The 17646-nt window shown below is 41.5% G+C and overlaps 2 protein-coding genes across 7 annotated transcripts in view; one reads left to right on the forward strand and one right to left on the reverse strand.

The window, feature by feature from the left end:
- The window catches only part of VEZT (vezatin, adherens junctions transmembrane protein), a 76190-nt gene extending 68763 nt beyond the window's left edge, over positions 1 to 7427 (reverse strand). For all 4 annotated transcript variants that reach the window (XM_081248707.1, XM_081248706.1, XM_081248710.1 and 1 more), the window contains exon 1: positions 7306 to 7427. In XM_081248707.1, the coding sequence (XP_081104833.1) occupies positions 7306 to 7404 (99 nt within the window). In that variant the 5' untranslated portion in view covers positions 7405 to 7427. The remainder of the gene's footprint in view (positions 1 to 7305) is intronic.
- Positions 7428 to 7948: 521 nt separating this feature from the next.
- Positions 7949 to 17646, forward strand: part of FGD6 (FYVE, RhoGEF and PH domain containing 6) — a 111479-nt gene continuing 101781 nt past the window's right edge. For all 3 annotated transcript variants that reach the window (XM_081248711.1, XM_081248713.1, XM_081248712.1), the window contains exons 1-2: positions 7949 to 7974; positions 14308 to 16732. In XM_081248711.1, coding sequence (XP_081104837.1) covers positions 7959 to 7974; positions 14308 to 16732 — 2441 coding nt within the window. In that variant the 5' untranslated portion in view covers positions 7949 to 7958. The remainder of the gene's footprint in view (positions 7975 to 14307; positions 16733 to 17646) is intronic.

A 17646-nucleotide genomic window follows, 5' to 3' on the forward strand; every position in this document is an offset into this window, starting at 1 on the left:
AACCGGTCCCTGGTGCCAAAAAGGTTGGGGACTGCTAGCCTAGACAGTTTAAGGGCCAATTTTAGCTATGCCCTCAAGGAATAGATCATTCCTGAAAGGTAGCAGAATATGCCACCCCAAAATTATGTCATTGGGCATATTGATTATTTTGAGCTGTAGGCACTTGAAAAACAGCAAATGAAGGGGAAAACTTTCTCTGAACTCTCCCCCTTATTCTGCCTAAGACAGATCTTCCAAAAGGAACTCAATTATCATAAATCCCCTCCCTGGGAGTTTCATCAACTAGGGAAGATTGAGTCATCACAGGAGAGGAGGCTACACCCAGACAAATTCTGTCATATCTCCCATCTGCTCTTCTAAGGGTCCATTTATCTTTCCTAAGTAAACATTTACTCTTCCCTAAGAGGTCTACAACCCTCCCCCCATATAAATGCTATCTGAGCCTGAATTCCAAGCCATCGAGTGTTAGAATTTTCCCCTGGGTATTGACAAAGATTCTTTCCTTAATCAAACTTTAGTCAGGCTCCTGAAATTTCTACCTGTGCACTTCCTTGCAAAATCTAGTTTTAATAAGAACCCCAGTATGTCAGTTTAGCAAGCGTCTCCCATCCGCCACAACTGATCACCCTCAATATTGGGTTCCTCATCTTCTACCATTCCCCTAGGTGTAATCATGCCCTATAGGGTTAGCAGAAGCTGCTGACTAACAGAGATTCTTGAGCTTGTCTTACAGAACAAAAGATAAGGGAACAGCTTGTTAAAACCTCTCTGCTTATAAACTGCCTTCACTGATCAGCTTGCTTCAGTTTTTTCCCCTCTCCTTAATTGCATACCCTCCAAGCTTCACATAGCCTACCTAGGTAATACACCACAAGATACCTTAACCACCCCACAGATAACACCTCGGATGTATGGGTTGCTATAGTAATGGGGGCAGGGACTTAAGTTGTTTTTTCAGAACTTAGAGTCAGCTCTTGTTCAGTTCGAGCTAAGACTAGTTGGGACCACGGGCCCTAACACTGGGCCTGCACAGGTGTTGGATGAATGCTCTTTTGTTGTCAGAGGGCCAAAACCTCCACCCACAAATCATGCTAAGCACCTCCATTTTTTAACATGCATCCCTGGAAGAAGCATGTAACCAAGGTATGTATGCACAGAACACCGACTACCTCACTTTTCCCCTACCTCCAATCACCTTTCCTCGCACCTAAGACCACCCTGCTCCTTTACCCCATAAATATCCCACCTTTGGGAGGGTGGATTTGAGACTTGTTCTCCTCCCTTGGTTGCTTTGTGAATAACTCTCTCTGCTGCAAACCTTGGTGTCTGAGGTAACAGAGGTAATGTCTGACTACCCTAGCCTGTCTTCAGCAAGAATCCTGTTATATTGGTTTAGCCAAAACCCCTCTTGACCCCGTGTTTCCTCTTAGTATTTAAATTCCCATTTATCCATGCTGTATTTGCAATAGAACCCAGTTCTATACTGAGGTCTCTTTCCTCCTATTGCACGTCCTGAATAAAATGTTTTAACTGCTTTAACTACTGTCTAGCTCTGTTTTGTTTTGTTTTTTTAACAGTATCTCCCATGTATATATGCAGTATACATGTTGTTAAAAACAGGACAACGGGCCCCAAATGGAGTCACTTATACTAAGATCCACCTTACCAAATCAAGACTTAATTACATTTTTGGCCTCTCCAAGAAATGTAACTGAACAGGACCTGTGGAGCCTTCCCAGGACAGAGCCCCTCCCCCATATCTTCTGCTGTAGCTCCTCTTAGAAGTACCAAGATAACAGTATTTCATGCATATTTCCTGAGCTTCTCAGATGCTAAAACTGCCACCAAATGGGAGAAATTAGCTTCTTGATGATCATGAGCCTGTAGCCCCCAGACCTACTGGTACCTAAGGACTGATCATGTTAACTGCCCTGTTACCTGAAGATCAACCAATCAGAGAACTGTGCACGTGCTGATCACACACCCAGCAACCCCACTCCCTTACCTGGCCTTTAAAAATGCTTTGCTGAAACCCTTCAAGGAGTTAGGGGTTTTTTGGGGCACAAGCCACCTGTTCTCCTTGCATGGCCCTGCAACAAACCTTTCTCTGCTCCAAACTTTGACGTTTCGGTTTGTTTGGCCTTACTGTGCGTCAGTCACAGGAACAGAAATAGAATCTTAAGCCAGTCAGTCAGGAACTACCCAATCAACACTAGTGAGGTAATCTGCCTGACAGACCTGTGCCATCCCCTAAAAGAACGTGACCTTGACACAACCAATCCACTCTTTTTTTTTAATTTTTTTTTTATATAGCAGGTTCTTATTAGTTATCTATTTTATACATATTAGTGTATATGTCAATCCCAGCCATAAAAAGGAACGACATTGGGTCATTTGTAGAGACGTGGATGAATCTAGAGACTGTCATACAGAGTGAAGTAAGTTAGAAAGAGAAAAATATCATATATTAATGCATATATGTGGAACCTAGAAAAATGGTACAGATGAACCGGTTTGCAGGGCAGAAATAGAGACACAGATGCAGAGAACAAACATATGGACACCAAGGGGGGAAAGTGGCAGGGGCGGGTGGTGGTGGTGGGATGAATTGGGAGATTGGGATTGACCAATCCACTCTTTGCTAGCCTAACTTCCTTGTCCCACTCCCTTCTGCCTACAAAAGTCTTTCATTTTTTACAGATCCTGGGAAGAAGATCCTTTCTGTCTGCTGGATGGGATGCTGCCTAATTCATGAATCGTTGAAGAAAGCCAGTAAGATCTTTTAAATTTACTCCAGTTGAATTTTGTTTCCTAACAATGTTAATAAACTTTTGTTTTTCTTTTGTTAATCTATCTTTTATGACAGGGGTCTCAGCCAAGAACTCGAAAGGTAGAGAGAAAATTGTTTTTCCTCGCCTGTATTCCCAGTTTGTAAAATCAGTCCTACAGCACAGAAAGTGATGGGAAGCCGCTTGACTCATTTAGGAGGCAAGCAATAAAAATGCTATTGGAATATTCAATACTGTAAAGATGTCAGGTCTCTCCAAATTAATCCAAAGATTCAAAGCAATTCCAACAAAATCTTGGTAGTTTCCTTTTTCTAAAGTGAAAATGATAGGCTGATTCTAAAATTCATTCAGAAATACAAAGGGCTAAAAATAGCCAAAGCAATCTTGAAGGAAAATAAAGCTGGCTGTTTTTATTCTATCAGACACTAATATGTATTATAAAGTTCAGTAATTAAAATAATGTGGTATAGGCACAAGAATGATCAAATTAACCAATGGAAAAGAGAATACCCCAAAACAAGGCCACACATACAAGGTATCCTGATTTATGACAAAGGCAACACTGTAGTTCAGCGAGGAAAGGATGGTCTGTTCAGAAAATGCCAGGTTAGGACTTCCCTGGTGGCAAAGTGGTTAAGAATCTGCCTGCCAATGCAGGAGACACGGGTTCAAGCCCTGGTCTGGGAAGATCCCACATGCCTCGCAGCAACGAAGCCCATGTGCCACAACTACTGAGCCTGCGCTCTAGAGCCCGCAAGCCACAACTACTGAGCCCATGTGCCACAGCTACTGAAGCCCACGCGCGCAGAGCCCATGCTCCACAACAAGAGGAGCCACCACAGTGAGAAGCCCGCGCACCGCAACGAAGAGTTGCCCCCGCTCGCCACAACTACAGAAAGCTGGCGCACAGCAATGAAGACCCGACACAGCCAAAATTAAATAAATTTATAAATAAATAAATAAAGTTGTTTCCTGAAGATGGAAATTCCTTCTTAAAAAAAAAAAAAAAAGAAAATGCCAGGTTAACTAGACATCCATGTGGGAAAAAAACATATGTTGACCTTTACTTGATACCATACAAAAATCAGTTCCAGACGGATAGCAGATCTAGAAGCAAAAGGTAAAATAAAGCTTTTAGAGAAAATAATCTTTGTCACCTTAGAGCAGGCAAATATTTCTTTAAAGGCACTAACCATAAAAGAAAATGGTTTACTTGGATTATGATAAAGTTAAGAGCTTCTGTTCATTGAAAGACACTATTAAGAGAGTGCCATACACCTCCTGAGATATTTGAGGTACACAGATCCAACAAAGGACTTATATCCAGTATATGTAAAGAACTCCTTCAAATCAGTAACAAGAAGAGATAATCCAAAAGGAAAATATGCAACAAACTTGAATTGACTTCACTGAAGTGGATACAAAACTGGTCCTTAAATATATAAAAAGACTCCACCTTTCCTTATCAGAGAAATGCAAATTAAAGCCAAGAGGAGATACCAGTACACACCTACCAGAATGGTAAAAAGAGAAACTGAAATTCGCAAGTGTTGGTGAGGCTGTAGAGCAACTGAACCTCTCCTGTACTGCTGGTAGGAATATAAATTGGTACAACCACTTTGGAATAATGTTTGGCAATATCTACACAGGTGAATGTATATATTTCCTATGACTTAGCAATTCCACGTCTAAGTATATACTCAACAGAAATATGTTCAATAAGACATATATACTAAAAGGTTCACACTAGCACTGTTCATAATAGTCTCAAACTGGAAATCACCCAAAGACCATTAATAGTAGAGTGGATTTAAAAATGGCCATGGACTCACATGGAATACTACAGAGAAATAAAAAATGCTCACATGACCATATGGATGAATCTAACAAACAAAACCAGAGAGCAAAAAGTCAGAGCAAAAAGAGCATACACAAATGGAATTGCCCAGTGTGTAAACTATAAAAATAGACAAAAGGAATCTAAGTTAGTTATTACAAGTCTGAATTGTGGTTATCTTTGGGGTGGGGAGAAGTGACTGAACGGGAGTAAAAGGGAGTTTCTGGTGTGCTGGTTGACGTTCAGTTTCTTAACATGGGTACTGGTTACATGGATGTATTCAACATGTGAAAATTCATCAATCTGCACATTTATGATTTGTGTACTTTTCTTACAAATATCATGCTGCGATAAAAATTAATGTATGTGACAAAAAGCAAACAAATTAAACTACAAACTAAAAAAAATTTCTAGAAGTATGGTAAGGTTAAGTAACATATGAAAAACGTATGCAAGGGACTTCCCTGGCAGTCCAGTGGTTGAGACTTCACCTTCCAATGCAGGGGGTGCAGTTTCTATCCCTGATCAGGGAGCTAAGATCCCACATGCCTCACAGCCAGAAAACCAAAACATAAAACAGAAGCAATGTTGCAACAAATTCAATAAAGACTTTACACCGGGTTCACATCAAAAAACAAACAAACAAACAAAGAAAAGTAAAACGTATGCAAGTCGTAAGAAGCTAACATCCAATAGTAAAATGAGCAAAAAATACAAAAAAATGCTCAAGAAAGAAATAAAAATGTTTCCAGTAAATGCACAAAATGTAAACTATAACAACAGAATGCTATTTTTCCTATAAAATCAACAAAGATTAAAGGAAACTAATAAGGTTGTTGCTGAGGATTTGGTGAAAATACTCCTAACAGAAACTTGAATAGGTATAACCTTTCTGCATAAGTCTTAAAAAATGTTCATATCCTTTGACCCACTAGTTTCCCTTCTAGAAATTACTCTAAGGAAAGATCAGAGATGCAGTAAAAGATGGACGTATGTCAGTGCTGATTACAATTGTATTTTGAAACAATATAACTATCCAAGAATGGGAAAATAGTTATATTATGATACACATACATGATTGGATACTATGTTATTGTTTTCACAGAGTAATGAATAGGAAAAGACTCACTGAAAAATACATATAAAATTCTATGTGATATTTTTTGTGCTTAAAAAATATCAAACATACATTTGAGTAGGAAAAAAGTCTGTAAGAACATATACTATAATGTTAATAGTGGCCATGTGTGGGTGGTAGGAAAATGAGTGATTTTAATTTTGTGGCTTGTTTTCTACAATGAAATGTTCTTTGAGCATGTATTACTATTATACTCAGATATCTAAGAATAGGGTAAAGAAGTATCCACCCAGTTCCCTCTCTCTAGCAATCTAAGCAACATAAATTTTTGTCTCTTCTTCATCTCCCACATTCAATCTTGTAACTATTTCCTCGATTTTACCTTAGAAGTATCTGTCCAAGCCATTATTCAATTATTTCTTCCCTCTATTCCAGAACTCAGGCGCTTGCCTTCCCTACTGACATCCTCAAATCCAGGCACTTCCTTTTGGTAAAAGAGCCCCATCTTCCACTACTTCTTCACTCCAGCCCCATCAAACCACTTTATATAGCGACACTCCACACTCAAGTCCCTGAAAAATCTACACCAGGACTTTCACACCTCCCAACCTTGACATACTCTGTTCTCTTTCCTTATAATGCATTTTCTCCCTTCCATCTCTCTAAACATATTCACAATTCAAGATCCACCTCCAATATCCATTTACTGGGTGTAGTGTCTCCGAGGCCACAAGAACAGACGGCGGTTTCCAAATCAATCCTCCAATGACAGTTTGTATATATTTCAACATTTACCATTCTGTACTATTTATTGCGTAGCTCTCTGATGGTATGGAATGAGCCGTTTCTTTTCTTAAATGTCTTAAAATCTTGTCGGATGAATGGATTTTAGTAAAGTATACATACATGCCTTATACAAGGGTGTGACTTTTCACCTGTGTCTGATAGACAAATGGCAACAAAAACACTAGACTGTTTTTTTTGTTTGTTTTTGTTTTCATTCAAGATGGCAGAGAACGTCTTAAAATAGTCCCACACAAAAGCACTAACACCCGAGCCTCGAATCAGAAGAACTAGCTACACCTAGCGCAACAGCAAAGGACAAAAGAATTAGACGCTGAGATGCCCCGGCCCAAATCACCCACAGTAGGTCCCACATACAGATCTTAAACCACGGTATAAGAAAACAAAAACAAAACCAAAAACTAGCACCTGCTGCCTCCATTCCGAGGGCCACGCCTCGACCGCGAACTGTGACCTGGGGCATTTCTGGATACTGACCCGAACAAATCGAGGACGAAAAAGGGGGAAGCTAAATCGTACGGGTGAGTAGGAACAAGCAGGGCTCTAGTCCACCGGCCTGGCTGGGAATTCTGGGAGGGCCCGAGGCAGAGGCCAGGCGCGGCGAGAGAGCCTCAGGCTACACCTGTCAGGCTGCGTCCAACATTAGGCCCGGAAATTGCCGAGATTCGGTGACCGAGGCCGGCAGGAGCGACACCCGACTCCTCGCCCCGGGATCGGCCTCTCGCCCGGCCTCCTCGCCTTCTCCCTCGTCCTTCTCAAACAAAGGCAATTCACACGCACCGCCATTTTCCCCTTACCTCAAAAACCACCTCTTCGTCAAAATCCGGTGTCATCCTTCTCCGCCATGCCACCCGCCTCAGCACGATGGGAAATGAAGGCGGGAGAACCGGCTGCATGCGCCCAGGCGTCTGCTTCTGCAGGTCCCGTGAGTCCAGAAAACTACAATTCCCAGCATGCCTCACAGCTCACGCCCCCTTTTCAGGCCCGCTCATTGGCGCTGAGCTTGAACGTGTGGGCGGGAGGGGCGGGAACGGGCTGAAACTCGGGCTCCCTGATTGGAGGAGGCTGGGGCTTTTGTCCGCTTTTTACGGCCGCGACTAGCAGGGGGCGCCTGGAGCTCTGATTTTTTTTTGGAGCTGGAGAAGGGCGCGCGCCGGCGAAGCCGCAGTGAGCACTGCTCGTGTGCGCGCGTGGCCGTCTGCCGGGAGCTCGGCTGGGCGGCGCTCGTGCCCGCCCGCCCGTCACTAGTGGCTCGCGCCCGGGAGCGCCGCCGGGTCCCCGGAGCCGGCCGCGTCCTTTGTGCGGCGCTGGGGTTGCGCCTCGGGGCCGCGGGACGGAATGTGGGCTCTGCCGGGGCTTTTCTTCTCTGCCCAAACTGTTGAAACAATGGACTGTAAGGGGAGCGGGGATTGAGGGGGGCGAGCGGGGAAGCGAGCTACACGGGGGAATCATGACTTCTGCAGCCGGTAAGTGACGGCGCTCGCGCTGCCGCTGGAAAGTTTGTAGCGAGCGCTGCAGGTCTTGGGCTCGGAGCAACTTTGTCCTCCGGGATGGGTTAGCGATATTCCCTCTACCTTTCCTCACGACTGTGCGGAGGAGACGGTGTTTGCTGCCGGATTTTTTCGTCCCTTCGTGCCAAGAGGGGCTCTTTGGAAATAGTGTGTCTCTTGGGACCTCCTTTTAAAAGAAGACCGTGTTGGGGGCTCTTAGCGCCAGGTGAAACGGGAAATGTAAAGAGGGCGTTTACTTTTCTCTCCTAAAATTTGAGCGACTTTGCCTTTGCGTATGAAAATAGTTTAGATTCCCATGTTAAGAAATCAGTTATTCTAGGAAAGGGCAGTGTTCCCGGAGTGTTGAACTCGGCGACTAGGCTGAGTGGCTTTAACCCCTAATGTCGACTGGAAACCCTGACCCTTATTAAGTAAAGAGGTTTAGACATTTTTACTCCTGTTTTGCTGGTTTTCCCCAGGTTACCTGAGGAGCAGGAGTTGAATTGCCGATGCCAAGGTTTTGGTTCATCTTCATCCAATTTCTTATGGATTTTTCCCCCTATTTCTACCTGGTTAGTGTAGACAAAGCCTTATTTTTTGTCTGCCTCCTGTCGCCGTTTCCCTTTATCCAAATGGCAAAGCCTGTTGTATTACCTTTGTGTAGACTTTGAAGAATTCTGGACGTTGTATTTCTAAACATTCCGAAGGAACAGTTCCTATTTTCCAAAATAATTACTAAAGTGGTGTTAAATTCACTGATAAGAACATAGGTTAATTTTAAAGCCAGAACTTAATAATGTATTCAGTATTAAGGAACATTTTTGACCACGTTGTAATAAATAAACTTTCATTAGACGTTTTATAGTAAAATAGTGTAAAGCTTCACCACAGTTACTTCTAGAGCCAGCATGTAAGTATCAGATTAAATTTTCTTAGCTTTTCTTGGCATTTATTTTAAATTCCTGCATCTTGTAACTGTCAAACAGCACTCTAAATATTCTGGTTTGTATTCTTTCTAAAGCCTAGATATATTGGAGGTTGTACTGCTAGGTGTAATCAGATTACAACTAACGAGGCAAGAAGTTTAGCCAATAGGAATAAGAAAGCAAGGGATGAAGTGTTCCCATAATAGTATTCCTGAAGAAGATGTTGTGGATCTTTCCTTTTTGATGCTCTATGTGTGTACAGGAGATATGTCATCGTGTACTGAGAATTATGTTATTTATAAACTGTCTTTTCCTTACCAAAAGGAGGCTTTCTAGTTACTTGAGGTGAATTATTTTCATCCTAAATTTCTGTGCCTCACTTTAAGTTTTACTAAGGAACAAGTCTAATTTAATTTCAATTTAAAGTGGTTGGAGATTTTAAAATCCTTCCAGCCAACTTTAACTCTCCCCTCCAGTGTCAAACACATTTAAAATTCATACCTTATATGTATCAGTTTTCAGTTCCAGTCCTAACAGTTTATAATGAACCCATACAGAAGCATTTAATTCTACATTTAAATATGTAAACCGGATCTAGGTCTCAGTCTGGAATTTTATTATTCTTTCATTTGAATGACCCTCGAATAATGCAAACTATTTTTATATTTTATCAACTTTATAATTAAAGAAGTCCACAGACATTTTTGTGGTGTTTAAAAGAGGGACACTTCCTGTGTTTAGCTGAGTTAGTTGGTTTTTAGCACGGCTTGCTGAGAAGCATTAACTACTTTTTTATTCGCCCATCTGTTAAGATTTATTATTTCTTCTCATGTCTAAATGGAGAATATGGAAAAGAACTGGGGTTTTATTTGCATCCTATTCTTATAAAATTATGTGTTCATCATTCTTACAAGCTGTTTATGATGCTTTTTGGAACAGTATTCAGAATTCATTAAAACTTTAGGAATGTTATTTGAAGTTGGGGGAGGGGATGTTTGTTTACACTGACTCTAATCTGTGGTATTTGGGATGGTTGGCTTAATTTAAGGCAATAAGAAAAATGTAGAACATCTAAGTTATATGTATCCTGAAGAAGAGCTTGCTTTGTTTTTCTGTGTCTATGAAAGAGTAGGCCCACAACAGAGATTTTAGAATTATTCTAATCAGTATATGAAAAAAGGAGAGATAATTATAGAAATATATTTCATATATTTTTGAACATGTACAGGTCTCGGTGTATATGTGCTGTGCTTTGCTTTTTGGCTGGTCCAATAGCTAAGAAAGTGTTGCACGTGGACTGCCGCCATCTGTGTGTAACAGATGATGAGTGTGTTTGTAATTGTTAGTAAAATGGTACTAGTGCTTTACTTTCTTACCTTATTTTTCCCGGGAGCCAAACAGCTGTGTAAATAAAAGATTTGCTGCTATGCTCTAAAAAGCTTTGGGTCTGACTGTTGATACAGTATTAAGATCCAAAGGTGCTGGATCCATTTCCAAACATTGTGCACTTATTTCAAGAGTTTGACATTAGAGCAGACCGTAATATAAAGGCTTGTTATTTTTTGAGCTGTGTTTCTTTCAAAATAGAGCCACTAAAAAATAAATAAATAATAAAAAATAAAAAAATAATAATAATGAAGGACTTCAAATATTGCTATTCTATGACTTAGTTGAATACTTGTTCCTACTAATAATTAAGAACTTAGGGACTTCCCTGGTGGCACAGTGGTTAAGAATCCATCCACCTGCCAATGCAGGGGACACTGGTTCAAGCCCTGGTCTGGGAAGATCCCACATGCTGTGGAGCAACTAAGCCCGTGCACCACAACTACTGAGCCTGCACTCTAGAGCCCACAAGCCACAACTACTGAGCCCTCGTGCCACAGCTACTGAAGCCCGCGCACCTAGAGCCCGTGCTCCACAACAAGAGAAGTCACTGCAATGAGAAGCCCGTGCACCACTAAGAAGAGTAACCCCCACTCGCTGCAACTAGAGAAAACCTGTGCGCAGCAACGAAGACCCAACACAGCCATAAATAAATAAAATAAATTTAAAAAAAGAAGAACTTATTCAGTAATCCTATTGAAGTTGATTCCTGCTACCTTTTCAAAATATTCTACATTTAAGTGGATATTGATTTCTTTTTAAAGAAATATCTTGTTATTGAGACATAGTAAAGACTATGCGTATGTGGCAGCTCTGACTGTTCCCAGGCCCTGTGTTTAGCACTGGGGATACAGCAAAGAGACAAAGTACCTGCCCTCCTGGAGCTTGCCTTCTAGTGGTGAAGACAGAGGGAGGTACACCGAAGAAAAATCACACAGGGCAAAGTGGCTAGAGAATCTAAGGGTTCTCCTGAAGCAGATATCTCCTGAAGTTATCATCTCAGAATCATTTAGGCTTTAGAGATCTGTTCAGCTCCCTCATTTGCAAGTAAGGAAACTGAGGCAACCAGTTCTCCACAGAGGCACACCCAGTTATGTTATTAGCCTCCTCCAATACACGGTTAGCTAAGCCAAAGCTCGCAGTTCTTTATTTAATTCAGTGAGTATGTGTTGAGGCAGTTAGGTACATAATGCTGTGCTATATCTGTTGGTAATCGACCATAATTCATATAGTTAATTGAATTTCTAGGACACTAAGAACAGAGATTTATGAAAAATGATTGAACTAAAATAGCAAAAATTGGTTGGGTAAATGACCCTGAAGCTTCTGAAAAGGCTCTAAGATTCAGAAAGTAAAAGATTAATGAGACAGGGGGGGTTTTTGTTTGTTTTTTTTTAGTTGTGGTAAAATACACCTAACATAAATTTACCATCTATACTTTTTTTTTTTTTTTTTTTTAATTTGTTTTGGCTGTGTTGGGTCTTCGTTTCTGTGCGAGGGCTTTCACTAGTTGCGGCGAGCGGGGGCCACTTTTCATCGCGGTGCGCGGGCCTCTCAGTGTCGCAGCCTCTCGTTGCGGAGCACAGGCTCCAGACGCACAGGCTCAGTAGTTGTGGCTCACAGGCCCAGTTGCTCCGCGGCTTGTGAAATCTTCCCAGACCAGGGCTTGAACCCGCGTCCCCTGCATTGGCAGGCAGACTCCCAACCACTGCGCCACCAGGGAAGCCCCTGTCTGTACTGTTTTTAAGTGTACAGTTCAGTAGTGTTAAGTACGTTCATACTGCTGTGCAGCCAATCTCCAGAACTCTTTCCATGTTACAGAACTGATTTCTTTTTTTTTTTTAATTCCTTCAAAATGCCCAGAGGTAGGATGTTTTCAGAATGCTTACAGAAATGAAATCAATGTGATGGTCTGTCTGTTTTCCTTATCTTGAGTAAGATGGGAGGTAAGAGGCCTAGGGCATTCATACTTTCTCTTAAGACTTGACTTTAGGGTTTTTTTTGTTTGTTTGTTCGTCTGTTTTTTTTGCTGTATGCGGGCCTCTCACTGCTGTGGCCTCTTCCGTTGCGGAGCACAGGCTCCGGATGCGCAGGCTCAGCGGCCATGGCTCACGGGCCCAGCCACTCCGCGGCACGTGGGATCTTCCCAGACCAGGGCACGAACCTGTGTCCCCTGCATCGGCAGGCGGACTCCCAACCACTGCGCCACCAGGGAAGTCCCAAGACTTGGCTTTATATGTCAGGAGTTTAATAGACCATTACACCAAGCTTTATCATTAGGCTTTGAATGGTTTAAAATTTTTTTCTACCTAAGAAAACAATAATGACATGCTTATTGAACACAACTGAAATTGCATGGTGTTGGGAATTTGTAGTGTCATTTTGGAAATACTTCATATCTTTTTTATTATAACATTATCCTGAGGAATTGAATGAGAAGGCATCTGTCGTCAGGTGATCTTGGTTGAACAGAGTAATTAGGGGTTTGAGAAATTCTTCCTTGGTGGGTAAAAGGAAGTGGAGCACCCTACTTTTTTTTTTTTCCTCCTACTCATGTCCCTGTCATATCGTCCCGGGTTGGAGTGTTGTGACTAATTTCCTTTGTTGAAAAGAAACTCCTCACCAAGTGAAGAATCGAAACCTCTGTGTATTCAAGTACTTAAACAATGTCCAGCAGATGATATTTTGAAAGGTTTATGTTTATGTTTTTCACTAACTAAGTTTTCATTAAGCGTTAGATCCTGTTGGAGGAACAAACATAAGTATAAGAAGTATAAGATAAAATACGTTTTACCTTGTCTTGGGAAATAGGACGGGGTGATAAGTGATAGTATAGGTAGAAAAACATAAAAGAACGTTAAAAAATGAGGATGTTCAGAATCTGTGTAACTTCATTTTACAGGTCTTTTGTGTGAAGCTTTTTTTTTTTTTCTTGAGGTACACGGGCCTCTCACTGTTGTGGTCTCTCCCGTTGCGGAGCACAGGCTCCGGACGTGCAGGCTCAGCGGCCATGGCTCACGGGCCCAGCAGCTCCACGGCATGTGGGATCTTCCCAGACCGGGGCACGAACCCGTGTCCCCTGCATCGGCAGGCGGACTCTCAACCACTGCGCCACCAGGGAAGCCCTGTGTGAAGCTTTTATTTAGGTTCCTGTAGGTTAGTAGCAAATCTTTGCAAATCTAGCACAGTGTAATAGGTGCTCATTGAGTCCTTTTTACATAATGCCAAGAAAGAATTGCTACAATAGGAATTATGGTCATCTTTTAAATGCACTAGAATAGTGGTTATAAATGAAGGGTACACAGCATAATCACCTGGGGTAGAGCGTAGGCATGTGACTTTTTAAAAATAAAGCTCAGTGAAGGATTATAGTGAAAATTCCCATTTGACAACCCCTGCACAGAAAAAATACCAACCTTATCAAGAACCTCAAATATTACAGTATCATTACTTTTCAGTTTGGAAATTTTCTGATTTCTGTATTCCTTTTTAGGTTATTTTGTGGTTCTAGTGAGATAGGTCATTGATAAAGGACATTCACACAATTTTACTGTATGTCATTGACATAGAAGAATATGTACTGCTTATTCACATGAGAAGCTTAAAGAGTTGCATCCTACATAAACCTTAGGCAGATTCAACTCTTAGCACTCAGCAAATGAACTGAAGTGCCTTCTCCTGCATATGGATCTCAAGCAGAAGCCAGTTACTGTATTTCATTTAGTGTTGCCTGAAGATATGGTAATCCATTCCAGAGTTAGAAGAAAAACTGTATTGGACTTATTAAGCAATGTACAATATATCCAAAGCTATGTGTACTGGAACTGAAGGGCAATTTAAGGAATTTTCAAGAGTAATAATAGACTCTGTATAATATAATATAAACTACCTAGTAAAATGCAAGTTCAGCATATTGTCAAAAGTAAAAATGTTATCAAATTTAATCATTTGTCTTGTGCTTTGGTTTTTTGGTTATCAGATTTTTTTTCCTTTCTAGAGATTAAGAAGCCACCAGTGGCCCCCAAGCCAAAGTTTGTGGTGGCAAATAATAAGCCAGCTCCACCGCCTGTTGCACCTAAACCTGAGATCGTGGTTTCTAGTGTTCCACAGTCAACAAAGAAAACCAAACCAGCAATAGCTCCGAAACCAAAAGTGCTGAAGGCCTCATCCGTTCAAGACATCAGGCGGTCACCATCAAGGAAAATCATCGTGAACCTGGAAGAGCATAAACAGGAATCCCCTGAAAGCATTGACAACTCTAGCTGCAAAAACAGAGGGCATCAGAGCAGTGATTATATTTTACCAATGTGTTCCTGCCGTTCTGAGTGTAACCATAAGCTTGGAAATAGAGAGAATTTGTGTGTCAAGCAGCTTGTCTTAGGGCCCCTGGAAATGCATGAAAATTTAGAAAATAATAAAATTGGTGAGTCCTCTTCAGCTATAAAAACTCAGCGTAAATGTGATTCTAATGATGAAAAGGTCAAGAGCCAGAGTGAAGTAGTTTTAAAGGCAAGCATCCTGGAAGAGAAGCTCAAAGACGTTTTAACACAACGAACATCACCTTTTATTTTTCCACAGAAGCACAGATTCACAGACAGTCCAGAAATGAGTGATGGCTGTAATTCCAACAGACAATTCAGAATTGAATTTGCAGATTTGTCACCGTCCCTGTCCAGCTTTGAAAAACTTTCTGATCATCACCATTGCCACCTACAACTTCCTAGTGATGAATTTCAAAATTTTGAAACTAGTCAGGGTGACAGTGAAAAAAGCAACACTTACTTTCATCCATCTGAACAAGAAACTCTAGAAAATGATAAAAAGAGTACTTTTTTATCTTCAGAAGGAGATATTAAGAAATCAGAAGTCAAAGACCTTGGTCCCTTGGAAATTCACTTAGTGCCATACACCCCCAAATTTCCAACTCCCAAGCCCAGAAAGACACGTGCTGCACGCCTGTTACGCCAGAAACATATAGATACTCCTAGTGAAAGTAATGAAGAACCAAAGAACGCAGACAGTAGCTCTCCTTGTCTTTTTGAAGATAGTTTGAAAAACAATAAAATCAGTGTTTTTCATCGGAATGTTTTGTGTAACCAGGAACAGGTGGACAAAGTGAAGTCAGGAAATAAAAGTGAATTGAATGTGGACTTCAACGGTGACAGACAAAACTTAATCAATTCACAAAAAGCTTTGTGTCTTGAAACATCTTCCTTTGAAAATATGGCATCTCCTTTAGAGACAGACTCTAATTTGAGTTCTGACAAGACAGGAGATGGTTCTAGTATGTCACCTGCTGTGGACAAAAGGACCAGTTTTATAAGATGTAGTACTCTCTCTATGAGCCTGCCCAAGCAACTCAAATTAACCTGCACCGAACATTTGCCTACTGCCTGTAACCCGGGAGTGTCTGCCCCTCAACTGCAAAAGGAATCTATGATAAAAGATGAAAGTTCCTCAAGAATTGTCCCCAAAAAACCTCAAAGACACAGCTTGCCTGCTGCAGGAGTGCTTAAAAAGGCTGCCTCAGAGGAGCTTGTGGAGAAAAGTTCTTACCCCTCAAACGAAGAAAAAAATTCAGAGAAGGGTCTAGAAAGAAATCACCTTCAGCATTTATGTGCCCCAAACCGTGGTGTGTCGTCCTCCTTTGATATGCCTAAACGGGCTTCAGAGAAGCCAGTGTGGAAATTACCTCATCCTATTATACCCTTTTCAGGGAACCCAGAATCCTTAAAGTCTGTTACTATATCCTCAAACAGTGAACCTCCCACTGCCCTGACCAAGCCTAGAGCAAAATCATTATCTGCTGTGGATGTAGAAAGGTGCACTAAGCCTTGCAAAGACTCTCAAAAGAAGAACTCTTTAAAGAAGTTGCTCAACATGAAGCTGTCCATCTGTTTCATGAAGAGTGACTTCCAGAAATTTTGGTCCAAGAGTAGCCAACTTGGAGACACAACCTCAGGCAGCCTTGCTGGTGGGGAGAGAAAAGGGAGTGAAAGTGATTGGCATGGCTTGTTGGTAGAAGAAAAGAGAAATAAACCCATTAAGGCATATTCGGCAGATAACTATAGCCTGGAATCCCAAAAGAAGAGGAAGAAGTCGCGGGGCCAGACCAGTGCAGCTAGTGGACCAAGAGCTGAGTCTTTGGATGACCAAATGCTCTCCAGGGAGTCATCCTCTCAGGCACCTTGCAAATCTATTATAAGCGGCTGTGCGCCGGAGTATGAAAATATACGCCATTATGAGGAAATACCAGAGTATGAGAACTTGCCATTTATTATGACTGTGGGGAAAACTCCAGAGCTGGGATGGCAGAATTCCAGCAGCGTGGAGGACACCGATGCAAATGTGTATGAGGTAGAAGAGCCATACGAAGCTCCAGATGGCCAGCTGCAACTTGAACCCAGACATCAGCATTCCAGGTAACACTTGGGTGTCAGACAGACACTACCCTTTTGCTTGCATCACTGAAATTAACCTTCAGCAGCCCTGTGAGGTAGGTTATGATCTCATACGTGGGAAAAAAAACACTTCCTGAGGGAGTGGTTTAGTTAAGCGTATATTAAATTGTTTCCAAAGTGCAGTCTCTTTTTATCATATAGTCGGGATGGGTGTTTGCAATGCAGCCTTTAAGTAGTTGACTTATTTTAGTAGCTGATTCAAAGAATTTGAACCAGTAGTAGTAGTAGTAGTATAGGTACTACAAGGAACACCTAGAACAGAGACATCCCAGTTCCTCTAAAGCACCAACTTGGAAGTCATAGCAAGAACCTACAGGAGGAAATTGGCCAATTCAATGAGGTTTATTTGCTAGGTGTAAGAAATCTGTGAAGTTTTTGAAATCTGTGTTTACCTGTGTTGCCCTTGTCAGGTAAAACTTCTAAATTTGCAAAATTCACTACTCTTCGAGGATTAGTTATTTTACTTGTTGAAGGCTAATTAACAACTTCAGAATGGACATAGGAAAAATGCGGGAAAAACGTAATTACTGTCCTTTCTCACTTTTGTATGTGTGCTTCCTACCTCTGGTGTACCTACTTCATCTGTCTTAACTGAAACCTTGCACATTCTTGATGGTCCTGCTCAGCAACCCTTTGCATCATGAAGCTTCTACACTTACTTAGTGGCAAGTGTATATTTCCTATTCTGACTTCCCAGTTATGCTGTGGTATCCTTTATCTCAGTCTGATTTATGGTAGAATTGTCTGATTGGTATTCGGTTTTAAGCTCCAAGAGTTCTGGTCATATCTTTTTGTCCTGCATAAGGCCAAGCAAGGGTCTTAGTAGGAATCAGTAGAGGTTGGTTGAGTATATGAGAGAATGAGTGAAAGAGAGG

The sequence above is a fragment of the Mesoplodon bidens genome (assembly GCF_964165515.1).
Source record: "Mesoplodon bidens genome assembly, chromosome: 11".
Taxonomy (NCBI): Eukaryota; Metazoa; Chordata; class Mammalia; order Artiodactyla; family Ziphiidae; genus Mesoplodon; species Mesoplodon bidens.